Below are 15637 nucleotides of genomic sequence, written 5' to 3' on the forward strand. Positions count from 1 at the left end.
TTTTTGACTTAAAAAATGTTAGATTCAAAATAATATAAAAGTTAAGATGTTATAAATCAACTTCTCTGTAGCCAGAACTAGATTCTCTAAATTGCCAGAAAAATGACTTTTTGCCTAGTTACAATAATTATACAATTAATGCAACATATTTCATAGGCTCTAATTTTATAAACTGCCCTCTTACCTGAAATTATCTTGGTATAAATTTATACGTACAAACTCAGAAGGATTTTCTGGAGTCTGCAAATCTTGATTGGAACAGGCAACAAATTTCAACGCTGATTTCACATTGTTTTCTCATGCCAAAGTTATCTTTGGTAGATAAGCTGGCAAACTAAAAAGAAGAAAACATCAATGATAATGACAGCTAATCTGGACCAATAGAAAGGGATAAAAGGAGACATCCAAGGGGAAAAAAATCAAGAGTCCAAGTTATAAAAGAACGAAAACAGTTTCAAGATAAAACCATGCAAAAACAAACTGAAGAGTACAACTTTTTCAGAACAAGGAACACCATCTTTTCTATCGCCCAAAGTATGAATGGAAGCACACCCAAACAAAGTAGAACCAACCAGCACTAATGCTATGCGCAGCTCCCATGCTATACACAGCACATGACATAAAAGAAACAGAAAAGAAGGCCTCTGCTCTAAAGAATACAATCTAAATCAAAAGAAAGACCTAAGGCATATGAGTCATTAGAGAATCAAATGCTAAACTAAAGATAATGAATGCAAGTGCAATAAGAGTTTAGAGAAGAAAACTGGTGTGAAGCAATTAATGGCTACTAGATGGAGAAGACAGAATTTAAGAATGGAAGGAAGAAGAAAAATTACTCCAGAGACAATTGCATTAGTAAATACAGAAAGATGGGAATGAATATGGAATGCGTAGGGAACAATGAGAAAACCAGGCTGAATGGAACAAAAAAGATATGATAAAGAACAGAAGAAAATTAGGCTTGGTGGGTACAGTACAGCACCAGGTAACAAAAGACCTTCAAAGTAAGACAGACAAGTTTGGACTTAAATATAACAGCAAACTCAGATTGGTTAAATGCTTCTAAGAAGGCTATTTTTAAGTACCACTAGAGACAAACTCCATTCTTCTCTTGGTAGCCAATTCTAACATTCAGTACCCTTCCATATCCTTATATGTTTCCATATGTAATTAAAATGACTCTTGCTTCAGTGGAATCCTCTATTCTCTTCCTCTTCTTTCTTTATTTGATTTGGCATTTAGCACAATATGCTAGCACTGAGGCCCTCCTTCACCTAAAATAAATAAATATATATAAATATAAGATTTTTATTTATATATACATATGTACATGTATATATATGTACATATATGTCTGTGTCTGTGTGTGTCAGATATGTATATATATAAGTTTCAGAGGATTAAGTCATTTTTAAAAAGACAAAAAAATTGCCACCTTCTAGCCCTAAAAACATCATCTTTTTGGGAGGTGCAGTGGAGAAGGAAGAGGCACATTCCCTCATTTTCTAAGCAAAGCTTTACTGAGCACTAACCATGTACTAGGTACCATCAAACCAACTATCCAAAATGATTCCATGTAACCCCATACTCTATTTGGGATACTTCCCTTCATTCTCAGTATTTTCAATACTTCAAAGAAAAATCTACCTCTTTAATAAGTGTCTAATATTCTTCTTCAGCCCCACATACTCTCCCTTTATACCTCTCCTCTCATTTTTTCTCCTCAATCACAAATGATTTTATTTTTAAATAAGAGCATTCATTTTACACATTTCACTCAATGAAAGTTTTCTACTACCTACCTAAAAGATTTTAATTCTACATATCAAGCATAAAAGTAGCAACGATGGCATTTTAAAAAAGAAAATAATAATGCCAAAAAGACAATTAAATACCTCAAAACTAATAAATATAGGGAGATGAATTAATATGTCCACCCGAAGCTACATTAAACTACATTCAGTGTGCAGATACAAAGATTCCATGCAGCAAATAATAAAAATAACAATTATTATTATTTATAATAATAGTAACAACAATGACAATGAAAGCTAATTACAGAAAAGCAAAAATGATATCTTTGAATCTAACAACAAAAGTCTAAAGGTATTTTGTAGTGGCCTTTCTTCTGAAAGGAATTGCTAAAAACAATCATTAAGTAAAAATAAACTCCAATTACCTATCATTTAGCCTTCTAGACATTTACTTTTACCTACTACCACTAATTATCTTCTTTTTGAACTGAATTTCAGACTGTTCCTTAACAGTTAACCATCTAAAATAAGTAAAATATAAGACGGATATATAAAAGGGATGGTAAACATAATCTAAATTCTACTGAACTTTTTAATACATCAGATTCAGATTCAATTTTCATAATTCATAACTTAAAAGAGAAATGATATATAATTTTTCATCTTTTTTCTTTCCCAAAGAGACACTGATCCTTATCTACAAATTTCAAAATTACTCTAAACTGTGTTCTTGTACCTCAGGTGATAAAAAGAACTTCTATAAGCAATCAGAAAGTCTGAAAAAAAATTCCAGAAATTCAAAATACACTAACTTCAATATAAAAAACTGAGCCAAAAGAGAATATCATCTACTCCTATGCTACTCTGTTTTGAATCTAGGACAATTAAGGACACTTATTTATACCCAATTTGCAGCCTCACTACACCGAAGTGAATCCTGTTATAAACCATATGAAGAATTACAAATATGCAAAAAAGTTGCCCACATCATGAACCTAGGCTAGTTTGTAATTTAATGAAAATAGAGAAAACTTTTTTTAAAGGTTAAAAATCCATCTAAATAGCCATCTGAACAGTAACACAAATTCTACACAACTACAAATTCTAAGTATCTTTTGATGGCATCCTTGGAATAAATTCTGTCAAACAAAATTAATCTAGAACACTTCATGGAGAGAATGGAGGTAAGTTAAAAAAAATGCTGTGTTAAAACTAGGAAATGAACAAAATTTAGATGAAGCATGTAGGGATGAACAAGAAACAGAATATGAGTTTACTGGAAAAAAACATACTAAACAGAATGGTTAGTTCCATAGAAAAATGCCTATATGGATGTGTCCTGTCAGCCAGGTCAAAAAAAAACAAACCCTAAATAAAGGTAATAGTTCAGAATTCCTTTACATATCCAACACCTTTTGAGCACTGTAATTTTCCAGATTCCAAAGCCTACTCAAAAACATTTAGTTTTTAGTTTCCCCACTGTCAAAAGGCAGTAATTCTCCATGTGCTAAAGTTCAGAGTAGTGTGAGATTTGTCTGAGAAGGCTTTATGCTTGACACTTGAATGTGGCCTTGAATTATATGAAGCATTTGAGTAGACCGAGGCAAGAGCGGACAGGTTGAATGGAAGAAGTAAAGATATAGGTGTGGAAAGCACTGGGGAATGGTGAAAAAAGTAACATGAGCTAATATTGGAAAGGAAATTCTTCCTTTCTCACTTTAGCAAATGGAGAATTATTCTTTTGATGATTAACTGTACTTTCTGATTCTTTACACTGTTATTAAATTTAAAGGTGTGTGTGTGCTTGTTTCCCACAACTAGCCTAGAAGTTCCTAAGGAGCAAAGACTATTTTTATTACTCTCTTATTTCCCGGTGCCTGATATATTGTGGATATTCAACAAATATTCACAGAATCACAGCAGATGAAGACAATACTGAATGTAACCCACATAGTCGCTAACTGCATACTTAGCCTCCTTTTCTTAAGGCAAAATATAGTGTTGCTGGTATTTTGGACATTAAAAGAACTATGAAGAGCCAAAACATAGATCAAGACTTTCAATTGAAGACTTTTCTGAACAGCAGAGTTAAGCATTTCACTAAAGCAAGCAATCCCTAACGTGCTTTAACTGACTTAAACATACATGTAATGGAACCCCTATCCTCACTGCAACACACATATGCATACATGTACACACACAGACATGCAATCAGAAGTTCCTCTTCTTATAGGGTAAGTTACTGATTAGCAAAAATGCTCTATGTCCAGAAAAGAGTGATCAAAATAATGAAGAAATCTGAAATTATATAATAACTAGCTAAAGGCAATGGGAAAGGCATGGGGAAAAAATTGGTGGGAAGGAGAGAAGAGTTGTTGAAAAGGAGAGATTATTCATGTAAAAGTGAAGACAAATGGACTTATGAATGGTTAAAAGTAGAAAAAAACTAGCTTCAACTCAAAATGAGAAATTTTAATAATGCAACCTGTACAAATATGGAATGGGCCACTCAAAGGAAGTGTGTTTCCCATTACTGGAGATGAAAAAACACAGCCTGGACAATCCACTTGGCAGGAATGTTATAAGACAAATTGAATACCAAATGAGAAGTAGGACTAGAATCCTCTTAGATTCTCCCAAAACTGTGTGCCTGGGGCCCTAAAATATCTATCTTGTTCCAATCCATTGCAGTACCAGCTCCCACCAACACTGTCAAGGGGAGAGAGAGTAAGAAAAAGATGTATTCCTGTCATCCTGACCAGGAATTCAGAATACATGCCCTGTGCAAACCAGGCCACAGAGAACATTTACAGTTCACAGAATCAGTACTGTGACACAGATAACATTAAATAAGTTTTTTTTTATGAATCCAGATGTCAATAGTTAAATGTGTTCTACATTTCAAATTAACTCAAAACAAAATTTAAAAACATACCCCGTTCATGAGAGGGCCTAGCCGTATTATCTTCCATGCTGTACTATTATTTCACTTTTGTTTCCCAAGAGTTTAAGTTCCCTGTGAACAGAAACTACTGTTTATAAATTTGTATTCACCCACAGATCCTTAGCATGCTGCTTGATTAACAATTCTGCTTCACTAATAGAAATTAAGCTCTAGAATGTCGTAAACTTTTGTAATCAGCTAGAGACAGAGTATAGCCGTGAGTCAGGGCACAGACTACTCAAATTCAAGTCTCACTCAGACCGGCTCCTTGTGTAATCTTGAGCAAGTCAATTACCCTATCCACGCCTCAGTTTTCCTATCCTCAAAATGGTGAAAGTGAGGATTACGGAAAATATTCCATTTAAAAGAACCTGGCACATGGTAAGTGCTCGATAAATAATTAGTATAATGCTCAGCACGTAGTGTTATGTATTAAATAACGTCTGCCCCTTAGTACAATTGTTTAATGCAAAAACACCGTCAGATATTAGTACTGAGTTGATTTTATGTTAAATAAGTACTGCAACTTCTTTACGTGTCAAAATATTAAAACGACTAACGTGATGCGCAAATTGTATACCTGAAACTATGATAATGAAATCAGGAACTGGACTCTGGGATAGAAATCTGCTTCTTCCAGACTTCCCAAAGGAGATCGACAGTCAAGAAAGAACAGTGATTTCTCTGCAGCAAAACAATGGTGTTCTGAACCTACGTCAATTAATCTAACACGTCACACAGCCCAACATTTCTTCCTCTGAGAGCCTGTTCGGTTTCTCTCCTTTGCACTCTGAAGGCAAGATGCACCTAAGCTCTTCCCCGCCTAGAAACTGAAACTTTACCTACTAGGCCTCGCTCCTCATCCCACCAGAGCATTATAAATTCTTACTGCACGGGCAAAAGAGGAAATAAATGGAGGCAGGCTATAATTTCCTTGGGGGAAGGTTTTCTTAAGATCCCAAGGTATCCGTAACTCTCCAAATGCGGTCCAGCCAGAGAATCCGCAAAGAACTGCCCGATCCAACTTAAGTGACAGACGCGCCGCCACCTCATCATTGCCCAGTTCACGGTCCCTCCTGCTACTCAGCCACGCTTGCTCAGCGCAAAACGAGCAGCCCCGGCCCCTGATCCTTTCTCTCTCTAGGTTTTTCATTTCAACCATTTCAACTGCCTACCGACTCCACTTCTGCAAAGAGACAGCGCCCTAAACCTACCTGGGACAGATGCCTCTGCTACAAACGCCGAGTGCAGAGTCAGGGCGCATGCGCATTTCCCAGCCATCGTTCACGTGACTGGCAGTGGCCGCTCTCAGTTTGCTCAGTATTTGATTAAAAGGCCTTAACCCGAGTCCAGGCAGGGTAGTGCTCCTTTGCACAGTTGCTCACCCCGTGCCTGATGGGAGTCGTAGTTCTGCGGGTGAAGAGCTAAGAGGAAACCAAACTGCGATCTCTGCGATCCCCGCCCTCCTCTTCCCCGAGGGAGGAAGCTGGCCCAGCGCCCAGGGGCCGGGCTTTCAGCCGCTCCCTGCAATGCTTCTTCTGTGGGTGTCGGTGGTCGCAGCCTTGGCGCTGGCGGCGCCAGCTCCCAGAACAAATGGGCAAAGGCGGGGAGCAGCTCAGGCGTGGCCCGATGCGCCTAACGTGGTGCTAGTTGTGAGCGACTCTTTTGTAAGTACAGAGAGGCGGCGGGAGGAGGATGGTGGGGCGCGCCCCTCCAAATCCGCTACTAGCCTACAGCCTTCCCTGCGCCGCTGGCTTTGGGGAGCAGAATCTGAAACTTTCCAACATGTTTTACCCCAATGCAAACTAAGAAACGCATTTCATCTTGAGGCCCCGTATACACACACGTACACCACATAGATATGCATATAATACATATAAAACAGTAGTAAATAAAATGCAATTTGATAGCATCTTTGTAAATCTTTTTAATTTTTATTTATTGCTAGCCTCGACCCACTAAATTATTTTACCACTACTAATGGACTTTCAGCCCATACACCCCGTTTGATTTAATAGTGGGGAAAAGTAACCTTCTGCATCTCCATAAAAGCTTGTTAGCTTTCTAGTGGTCATTTCCTAGTTCATCTCAAATTTGCAGGAATTTATGTTTGGGCGAAAAGTGAAAAAAGTTATCGTTATTTTTACTACCCAGGTATCCGATAGTCCTGTTAATACTGATTTAAATGTGTTAATTGATATAATTTGATCCACTCCCTGATATTCCAGAGAAATTGTGTACGTGTGTTGTTGTTTAATCCTAAACTTGAACAGTTTTTGAAACTCCCAAGCCATCAACCAAAAGACTACTACTATCTATTACCTGATACTTTTAGTATTGTCCATGATTTTAAAACTACTGCTTGGACAAATGTTTGTTTACTAAGTTTAGTATCACTGGGTGTTACTGTGGTCACATAGATAGTTGGTGTTGAGCATGTCTGGTACCAAAGAATGTTTTTAATCACTATGTTGTGTTGCCTTTCTCATAGATTAACCTGGAATGATTAAAGTCATATAATCTGGATATACCCATAGGATTTGTTGATAGTATTATATAAAGTGATCTTTATGATTACCTAAACTTTGAGAACAGGCAATATTGGAGAGTAACATAAAGGAAGTTTATTAGGGAGTATTGTTGAGATCAAAGAGAAAGGAAAGAAGCAGGCAGGATTGTGCAGAGAGAAATTGAGTTGTGTTTCTGTATCAGCGGAGACCTCAGCTGACTTTATGGGTAGTTCTTAAACTAATATGATATTTCAAAACCGTTTCAAATTAAGGTGAAGAGACCAGACCTTTCTACCTTTATGTTGGATGGTTATAGGCTGCTCCCAGAATGGGGTATGATCATGCATAAGGCAACACTCTTCAGCAGAGGCCATCTTGGATTCCTAAAAGGGAATCTATAGAGTGCATCACAACATCCTAGAAACTTCCAAAGATAACAAATATTTCATTTTTTTTTAGTATAGTAGGAATACGTAGATTTGTATATATTTGTGTATATAAATATATAAATACTGTGTGCAGACTGATATTTCTTATGAATAGAGACGTAAAGATTTGATATTGTAAATATAGTAATAATCACCAAATTGATGTATAGATTCATTGCAATCTCTATAAAAATTCCTATGATTTTTTTTGCAGGAATAGAGAAACCTATCTTAAAGTTCATGTAGAAATTCAAGGGTCCCAGAATAGCCAAGACAATCTTGTAAAAGAACAAAGTTGGAGGACTTACACTTTCTAATTTCAAATATTACTAGAAACTATAGTAACAAGATAGTGTGATATTGGCATAAGGATAGACACATAGATCAAAGGAATAAAATTGAAAGTACAAGAATAAATTCTCAGGTTTATAGTTAATTGATTTTCAACAAAGGTGCCAAGACCATTTAATGGCGAAAGAAAAGAAATTTAAACCAGTGCTGGGAAAACTAAATATCTACATGCAAAAGAATGAAGTTGGACCCTGCCTCACACCATTTTCAAAAATTAACTCAAAATGAATCAATGAGTCAAAAAGCTAAAACTATAAAACTCTTAGAAGAAAACAGAGGTCCAAATCTTTGTGACTGTGGATTAAGCAATTAAAAAATGGGCAAAAGATCTGAATATACATTTCTCCAAAGAAGATACAAATGCCAATAAGCACATGCAAAGGTACTCAACATCATTAATCATTAGGGAAATGTAAATCAAAACCATGATGAAACACCAGTTCACACCCAGTAAGATGGCTATAATCAAAAAGGCGCAATAACAGAGTTGGCCAGAATCTGGGGGAATTGGAACCCTTATACACTACTGGTGAGAATGTAAAAAGGTGCAGCCACTTTGCAAAACAGTTTAGCAATTTCTGAAATGGTTAAACATGACTTACTGTATGATCCAGCAATTCTACTTAGGTATATGTCTAAGAGAAATGGAAACAAATGTCTACACAAAAACTTGTACATGAATGTTCATAAAAGTATTATATACAATGCTGCCAAATAGTGGAAACAACCCAAATATCCATCAATTGATAAATGGATTAAAAATGTAGTAATATTATTCAACAATAAAAAATAAATGGCAGTATTGATACATGCTGCAATGTGGATGAACCTAGAAGTCATTTATGCCAAATGAAAGAAGCTAGTCACAAAGGACCACATACTGTATGACTCCATTTACAAGAAATGTCCAGAGAAAGCAAAACTGTAGAGACAGAAAGATTAGCAATTGCCTAGGGTTTGTAAGAATGAGAGGATAGGAGGGTAATGGCTAAGGAGTGCAAGGTTTCTGTTTGGAATGATGAGAATGTTCTGAAATGGATTGTGACAGTCACACAACTCTCTGAACATACCAAAACCATTGAATTGTACACATTAAATGGGTGAGTTGTATGGTATATGAATTACATCTTAAATTTGTTTTTAAAAAAGAAAATAAGTACCTCTGCCTGGGTCTTCAAGGACATAGCATCCTCTCTGCCTCTGTCCTTCCACCCCCATACCTGCCTTGGTTTTAGTTTTGGTGATGTTTCAGGAGTGGGAAGCAGGACAGGGATGTATACCAGAGTCTAGTGAGAATCTCTTCAGTCTGATGGACCGATTTGAGAACATGATAAACAGTCCTGCTCTGAATACAGATCAGACTGTTACTCTTACATTCTATCATCAGAATGATGCCTTGAAATCTAAACATCACTGGTTTTCCCTGGCCCAGAATGATGAGGAACTAAGTATAGCAATCCAAATCACAAAATCATATTTCCAAAAGGCTCATCCATCTCAAGAGGGAAAATGGGAGAGAATATACACTTTTGTCTTGAGCTTCTTAGCTCATCACTCAGGAAATCAGTAGTTATTTGCTTATCATTCAGTGATTACTCCTGCTAGAAGTAGTATTTATTTCCACATACAAGCATGCTCTAATTTTTCCAATCTTAAAAAGAACTTGACCTTAATCTGACATTCTCCAGCTAATGCTCCATTCTCTTAACAGCCATCCTATTTTTCTATTTCCGTTTTGCTAAATAACTTCTTAGAAGAGTATTTTTCACCTGCTGTCTCACTTTCTCGCTTCTCATTTACTTTTCCCCTTTCTAGTTCAGTCATCTATCCCTACCACTCTGTTGAGAGTGCTCTTGTCAAAATCACCAACTGTCATCAGACTGCTAATTCCAGTCTGCATTTTCTGGCTTTATTTTAGGTACCATTTCAACACAGCTGACATTACCTCTTTCTTGACTTTCATGGGACCCAGTCTCCTGATATCTTCCTTTCTCACTGGCCATTCTTTCCCAGTTTCTCATGCTGCCTTTTCTTCTTATTTGGGGCCACTCAGGGCTTCCACTGGGTTCCTTTCCTCTTTTCACTCTCTCCCTAAAAGATTTCATTCAGTCTCACAGTTTTTGATACCATGAATCTTCCATCAGGATAGACATCTCTGAGCTTCAGATTCCTGTCTGTACCTAACAGCCTACTTTAGATAGGTTGGTAGATAGGTAGGTAGGTAGGTAGATATATAGGTAGGTTGATAGATTTCCATTTGGAAATTTCAGACATCTCAAAGGTTTATGTATATCCCATATTTTGGATTGGCTCATTTTTTAAACTGTACTTTATAATTATATTGAAAACACATAATAGATATAATTCCAGGGCTAGAATATTCTTTTTTTCTGTCTTTGCTCTTTACCAAGGAGAGTTTTCAATTCCCAGTTCAATTCCAAAATGCATATCTCCAACCAAAACAACTCTTCTAATCTTCAGGCTCATTTATCTAGCTGCCTAATTGATATCTCCACTTATATCTTGCAGGTATCTCTAACTTTACATGCCCATTAAATTATTTGAATGGCTGGATCCTTCTCATTATCTAGGTCTCATACTTCCCAGAGAAGCCTTCCCTGTCCACTCTTATCAAAAGTAGGTATCCCTTATTATTCTGTAGATCAAGTTTTCTTCAAAGCACATATCAACCAGTATACTTTTTGCCTTCTCCACTAGACTAAGCTTTATGGGGCCAGGGACTCTGTCTCATCTCTAAATTGTATCTCCAGGTCTTTCACAATGCCTGGCACATGGTAAATAATAAATATTGGTTCAATCAATCCATCATTCCCCAAAAGAACTTCCCAGGAAGTCCTTTAATTTAATTACTACATTCAAATGAATCCAAGTGTAACACTACACTCGGCTCTGAGTATTACGAGCCAAACACTGTTATCACTTTCTGTCTTTTGAGGATTGTTGGGATCATGCTTAAGTCTTTTGCTACTTGTGAATTTTATGGTTAAAATTAAAGGTAATAATTTTCTTCTTTTGTAATACAATCAGTGCTAATTAAATTTCTTTATTCCAGGATGGAAGGCTAACATTTTATCCAGGAAGTCAGGTTGTGAAACTTCCTTTTATCAACTTCATGAAAGCGCGTGGCACTTCCTTTCTGAATGCCTACACAAACTCTCCAATCTGTTGCCCATCACGTGCAGGTATGAACATGCTTAATATTAATGGAAGAAAGCGGCCACACACTGAAAATGTTTTTACAATTTAAAAGATTATACCCCAAAGTAGTATAGTAATTCACATTTAGCATCTAATAAAAAATTTTAATGTACGTGATATGTGCTTTAAACTATGTATTGGGTATTGGAGTTATTAGAATTTCTAATTTATTTTTCAAGAGCAGGAATTTTATCATCTAAAATGGTGTTTGTTTCATTTGTTACTGTTTCATTTTATTCTGATTGGTGACTAAGAATCTTTTGACTATCTAAATACTCATATTTCCTAGAAGAGGTCTATTTCCATGAAAATTTTTCAGTAAGAGCACTGGGAGTTAGAACTCCTCATCCATTATTTGAAATTTTCCATGTTATTTCAGGTTACATTTTTTATCTCCTCAGTCTCAATCCACTTCTATCCCAAACCTAATTGTTCACTTTTATTATAGTAATTTAACAAATAGGCATAGTTTCAATGGCAAAATATCAGTGACATTAAGTCATAAATAATTGAGAATAGGGAAAAACTTGATTATTATAAATTCTGTCTCTTTTTTTTTTTTTTTTTGCTCTTTCTTTTTTCTTAATGTAAGCGTTCATCATTATGAACTTCCTTCTTAGAAATGCTTTTTCTGCATCACATTAGTTTTGGAATGTTGTGTTTCCATTTTCATTTGTCTCAAGATATTTTTTCTTTCTGGATTTCTTTGACCCATTGGTTGTTCAGTAGCATGATGCTTAATTCCCATATTTGTGAATTTTCTAGTAGCTCTTTCTTTTTTCTTAATGTAAGCGTTCATCATTATGAACTTCCTTCTTAGAACTGCTTTTTCTGCATCACATTAGTTTTGGAATGTTGTGTTTCCATTTTCATTTGTCTCAAGATATTTTTTCTTTCTGGATTTCTTTGACCCATTGGTTGTTCAGTAGCATGATGCTTAATTCCCATATTTGTGAATTTTCTAGTTTTCTTTTTGTAATTGATTTTTAGTTTCATGCCATTATAGTCAGAAAAGATGCTTGATATGATTTCATTCTTAAATTCATTAAGACTTATTTTGTGGCCTATGATCTAACCTGGATAATGTTCCCTGTGCACTTGAGAAGAATGTATATTCTGTTTCTTTTGGATGGAATGCTTTACGAGTGTCTGTTAAGTTCATCTGCTGTAACATATAATTTAAGTGTTTTCTTGCTGATTTTTCTGTCTGAATGATCTCACTGTTGAAAGTGAGATATTTAAGTCCACTAGGATTATTGTATTGCTGTTTATTTCTCCCTTTAGTTCTGTTACTATTTGAAGACAGATTTATTGAATAAATGGTTGTAGAAAATGAGGGAGAAGACATAGTACACTCGAAATTTTTGTGGAAAGCCAATGCAAGGACAAGAAATAGGGAAAAAACTTGAGGATGTTGAGAAGTAGGATCTGTGCTTCAACTGACTGACTTGGAAAATTAACCAATAAATACTTAGTGATTATTTTCATAATTGAAAGAAGACTCTAGAGTCAGGTTTTATATTTAATTCCAGGTGTATTTACCTTAAACAACTTAAGTTGTAAGCCTTAGAGATTCACCTGTAAAATGTAAACAGTAAACTCCTTGCAGAGATAACAGTAAGAAATATTATGTAAAGCATCTAATGCAGGTATTTCTCATTCTAGAGCATGAGCTCTAAACTAGTAGACTCTATTCTGTCTTGGAATATTTGTCTTAATAGTCAAAACAAATTGTTAAACTATACACTAATCCCAATTTCTTCTTTCCCCTTCCCCCTCAGCAATGTGGAGTGGCCTCTTTACTCACTTAACAGAATCTTGGAATAACTTCAAGGGCCTAGATCCAAATTATACAACATGGATGGATATCATGGAGAAGCATGGCTACCGAACACAAAAATTTGGAAAAGTGGACTATACTTCAGGACATCATTCCATTAGGTAAAGAATAAAACAAAAATAATTCTAATAGGTTAATTCTTCTCTGCTATAGCACATGCATATACTCTTTTTGACTTTTATTTTTATTTCTCCACAAAGGTAAAAGTAAATCTCTTAATCCCTCAATTGGGTTAATTTGGCCAAAACTTTAGCTTTTTTTAATCTTCCTAAAATATTAAAATTGCTAATATGCTAGTATTTTGTTATTTAAAACATTAAAGGTTTATAAAAGTATCTATAAAATTGTTTAGATTTATTTTTATTGAGTTTCTATTTTATAATAGCTACTTGATTAGTCACTTTATGATCTGTTTTAAAGACCATAATCTTGCTACTTGCTTTTATCATAATCTTGCTACTTGCTCTTTCCAACATAAGTCTATTGTAACTTTCTTTTTCTTCATTTTACGAAGTCCTCAAGAACCAGACAGCTAAACATGGTGGATAACAGTAGAGATCTAGAATCAGACTGACTACTTTCGAATCCTATTTTCACTATTAACTACTAACCTGTTGTAGTATAATCTTTGAAACATTATCTTAGCTAATGGACTTTAATTTCTTTGTTGTAAGGATAAAAATGAAATAATATGTGCAGAAAAGAGCTAACACAGCAGGTCTGAGACTTCTGTCCTTAGAAAGGCCTGTTCTTGGGTTGGCCTTTGCCTGACGTCTGGGAACTTGAATTTCAGGAGTGTTCCCTATATTCCCTAACTAGTAAAATGACTTACTACATACCTATAGTGTTTTTGTATAACGTGCTTTATGCTGAACACCTACTTTCACTGTGGGAATCTATAATTTTGTTATGTGCTAGGCAGAGGGTATCTACATAATCAGCACCCAACAACAACTTGGGTACTGAGTCTCTAATGAGCTTCCCTTGTAGACAGCACTTCACATGTATTGTCACAGGTAGATGCTGGATGAATTACGTGTTCCCTTTGTGATACCACTTGGAAACTCGTACCTGGTTTCCTGTGGACTTACCCTAAGCATCTTTTCCCTTTTGCTGATTTTGCTTTGGGTCTTCTCACTATAATAAATCATAGCCATAAATACAACTATTGCTGAGCCCCCAGAGTCCTCCTAGCAAACTTGGATGTGATCTTGGGGTTTCCCAACACTTGTGACTCCTGACACAAATTTATATTAAGACCTTAGAGCACTACCTCTTGCCTAACAGGTGCTAATTGAAGGTTATGATATTGATAGTAGTGATGAAGATAATACTAATGATTATGATAAGAACCAGAAAAATAAATTTAATAAAAATAATGGTGAGTGTAGTGAGATGAATAGTGTTCACCAAAACTTCATGTTCACCTGGAACTTCAGAATGTGACCTTATTTGGAAATAGGTCCTATTTGCAGATGTACTTGGTTAAGGATTGTAGGTGAAATCATCCTGGATTAACCCTAAATCCAATGACTAATGTCCTTATTATAAGAGGAAAGGACACAGACACACAGGGAAGGCAGTGTAAAGACAGAGACAGAGATGGGAGTGATCACAGCTACAAGCCAAAAAATGCCAAAGGTTGCCAGGATTTACCAAAAGCTAGGAAGAAGCAAGGAAGAATTCTTTCCTAGAGCCTTTCAAGGAAACATGGCCATGATGATACCTTGATTTCAGATTTCTATATCCTAGAACTGTGAGAAAATAAATTTCTGTTGTTTTAAGCCATCCAGTTTGTGGTAATTTGATATAGCAGCCCTAGGAAATGAATATAATGAGTTTTGAGTAAACAGATACTAAAATAATCTAGAAAAATCTGAATAGAGCAGGTCTTCGAATAATGTCCTTTTGTTCAACATCATTTCATTATAATGTTGTTGAGAGGCCCTAAGAACTTAATGCTTGTTTGTATCAATTAGCCTAGGTAAAATTGGTTTTGTTATATGTCATTTCACTTAAAGTCACAGAAACAATCAAGGACATTAAGCGAGGACATACTGTATTAATCCTGCTCTTCTGGTTAATGTTAAATTTCTTTTCTTTTCTGTCTTCCAAAATCTAAATGATATCGATTCTAGAAACCCCGTAGTAATGTTGACGTCTCTTGCCCACTCCCATCTTCTTATCATCACCAAATACTGTCAGCTGTACTTCTACAGTATTTTTCCAGTTTGTTCACTTATCGTCTCCACCAACCTACATTATTTCTTGCCTAAACTATTGAAATGGCCTTCCAACTTCTTTTCTTCTATCTGGCTCATTTTCTATAGGCAGCCAGCATGATCTTTTAAAAACATACATCTGATTGAATGACTTACCTCCTTAAAGTCTTTCAATGGTTTTTCTCTGCAGGTAGGCTAAAATCCCAAATCTGCACATTGTTTATAAGAGCCTGCATAATCTAGCCTCTGTCTACCTCCAGTCTCATTTCATAGCACTTTCTCTCTTCCTCAGTTTGCACCTGGTCTTTCTTTAATTTCTTTAACATGCTTTTTACTACCTCTGGACCATTGAACAAGCTAGTCCTTCTG

The 15637-nt window shown here is 35.7% G+C and overlaps 2 protein-coding genes across 13 annotated transcripts in view; one reads left to right on the top strand and one right to left on the bottom strand.

The window, feature by feature from the left end:
* Positions 1–6003, bottom strand: part of TTC37 (tetratricopeptide repeat domain 37) — a 73548-nt gene extending 67545 nt beyond the window's left edge. For 3 of the 11 annotated variants that reach the window (XM_015590422.2, XM_025047864.1, XM_025047862.1), the window contains exons 1-5: positions 5913–5990; positions 5279–5382; positions 4690–4770; positions 1086–1274; positions 185–334 (exon numbers count right to left, since the gene is read on the bottom strand). The gene's annotated coding sequence lies outside the window, so the exon portion shown is untranslated. Of the gene's footprint in view, positions 1–184; positions 335–1085; positions 1275–4689; positions 4771–5278; positions 5404–5912 lie in introns of all 11 variants that reach the window. The other 8 variants (XM_006913224.3, XM_025047861.1, XM_025047863.1 and 5 more) reach the window with 8 other exon arrangements.
* Positions 6004–6101: 98 nt separating this feature from the next.
* The window catches only part of ARSK (arylsulfatase family member K), a 33491-nt gene continuing 23955 nt past the window's right edge, over positions 6102–15637 (top strand). The window contains exons 1-4 of one of the 2 annotated variants that reach the window (XM_015590424.2): positions 6229–6365; positions 10517–10624; positions 11061–11190; positions 12988–13147. In XM_015590424.2, the coding sequence (XP_015445910.1) occupies positions 10553–10624; positions 11061–11190; positions 12988–13147 (362 nt within the window). In that variant the 5' untranslated portion in view covers positions 6229–6365; positions 10517–10552. Of the gene's footprint in view, positions 6366–10516; positions 10625–11060; positions 11191–12987; positions 13148–15637 lie in introns of both variants that reach the window. The other variant, XM_006913227.3, reaches the window with a different exon arrangement.

The sequence above is a fragment of the Pteropus alecto genome, unplaced genomic scaffold (assembly GCF_000325575.1).
Source record: "Pteropus alecto unplaced genomic scaffold, ASM32557v1 scaffold20, whole genome shotgun sequence".
In the NCBI taxonomy this organism is placed as follows: domain Eukaryota; kingdom Metazoa; phylum Chordata; class Mammalia; order Chiroptera; family Pteropodidae; genus Pteropus; species Pteropus alecto.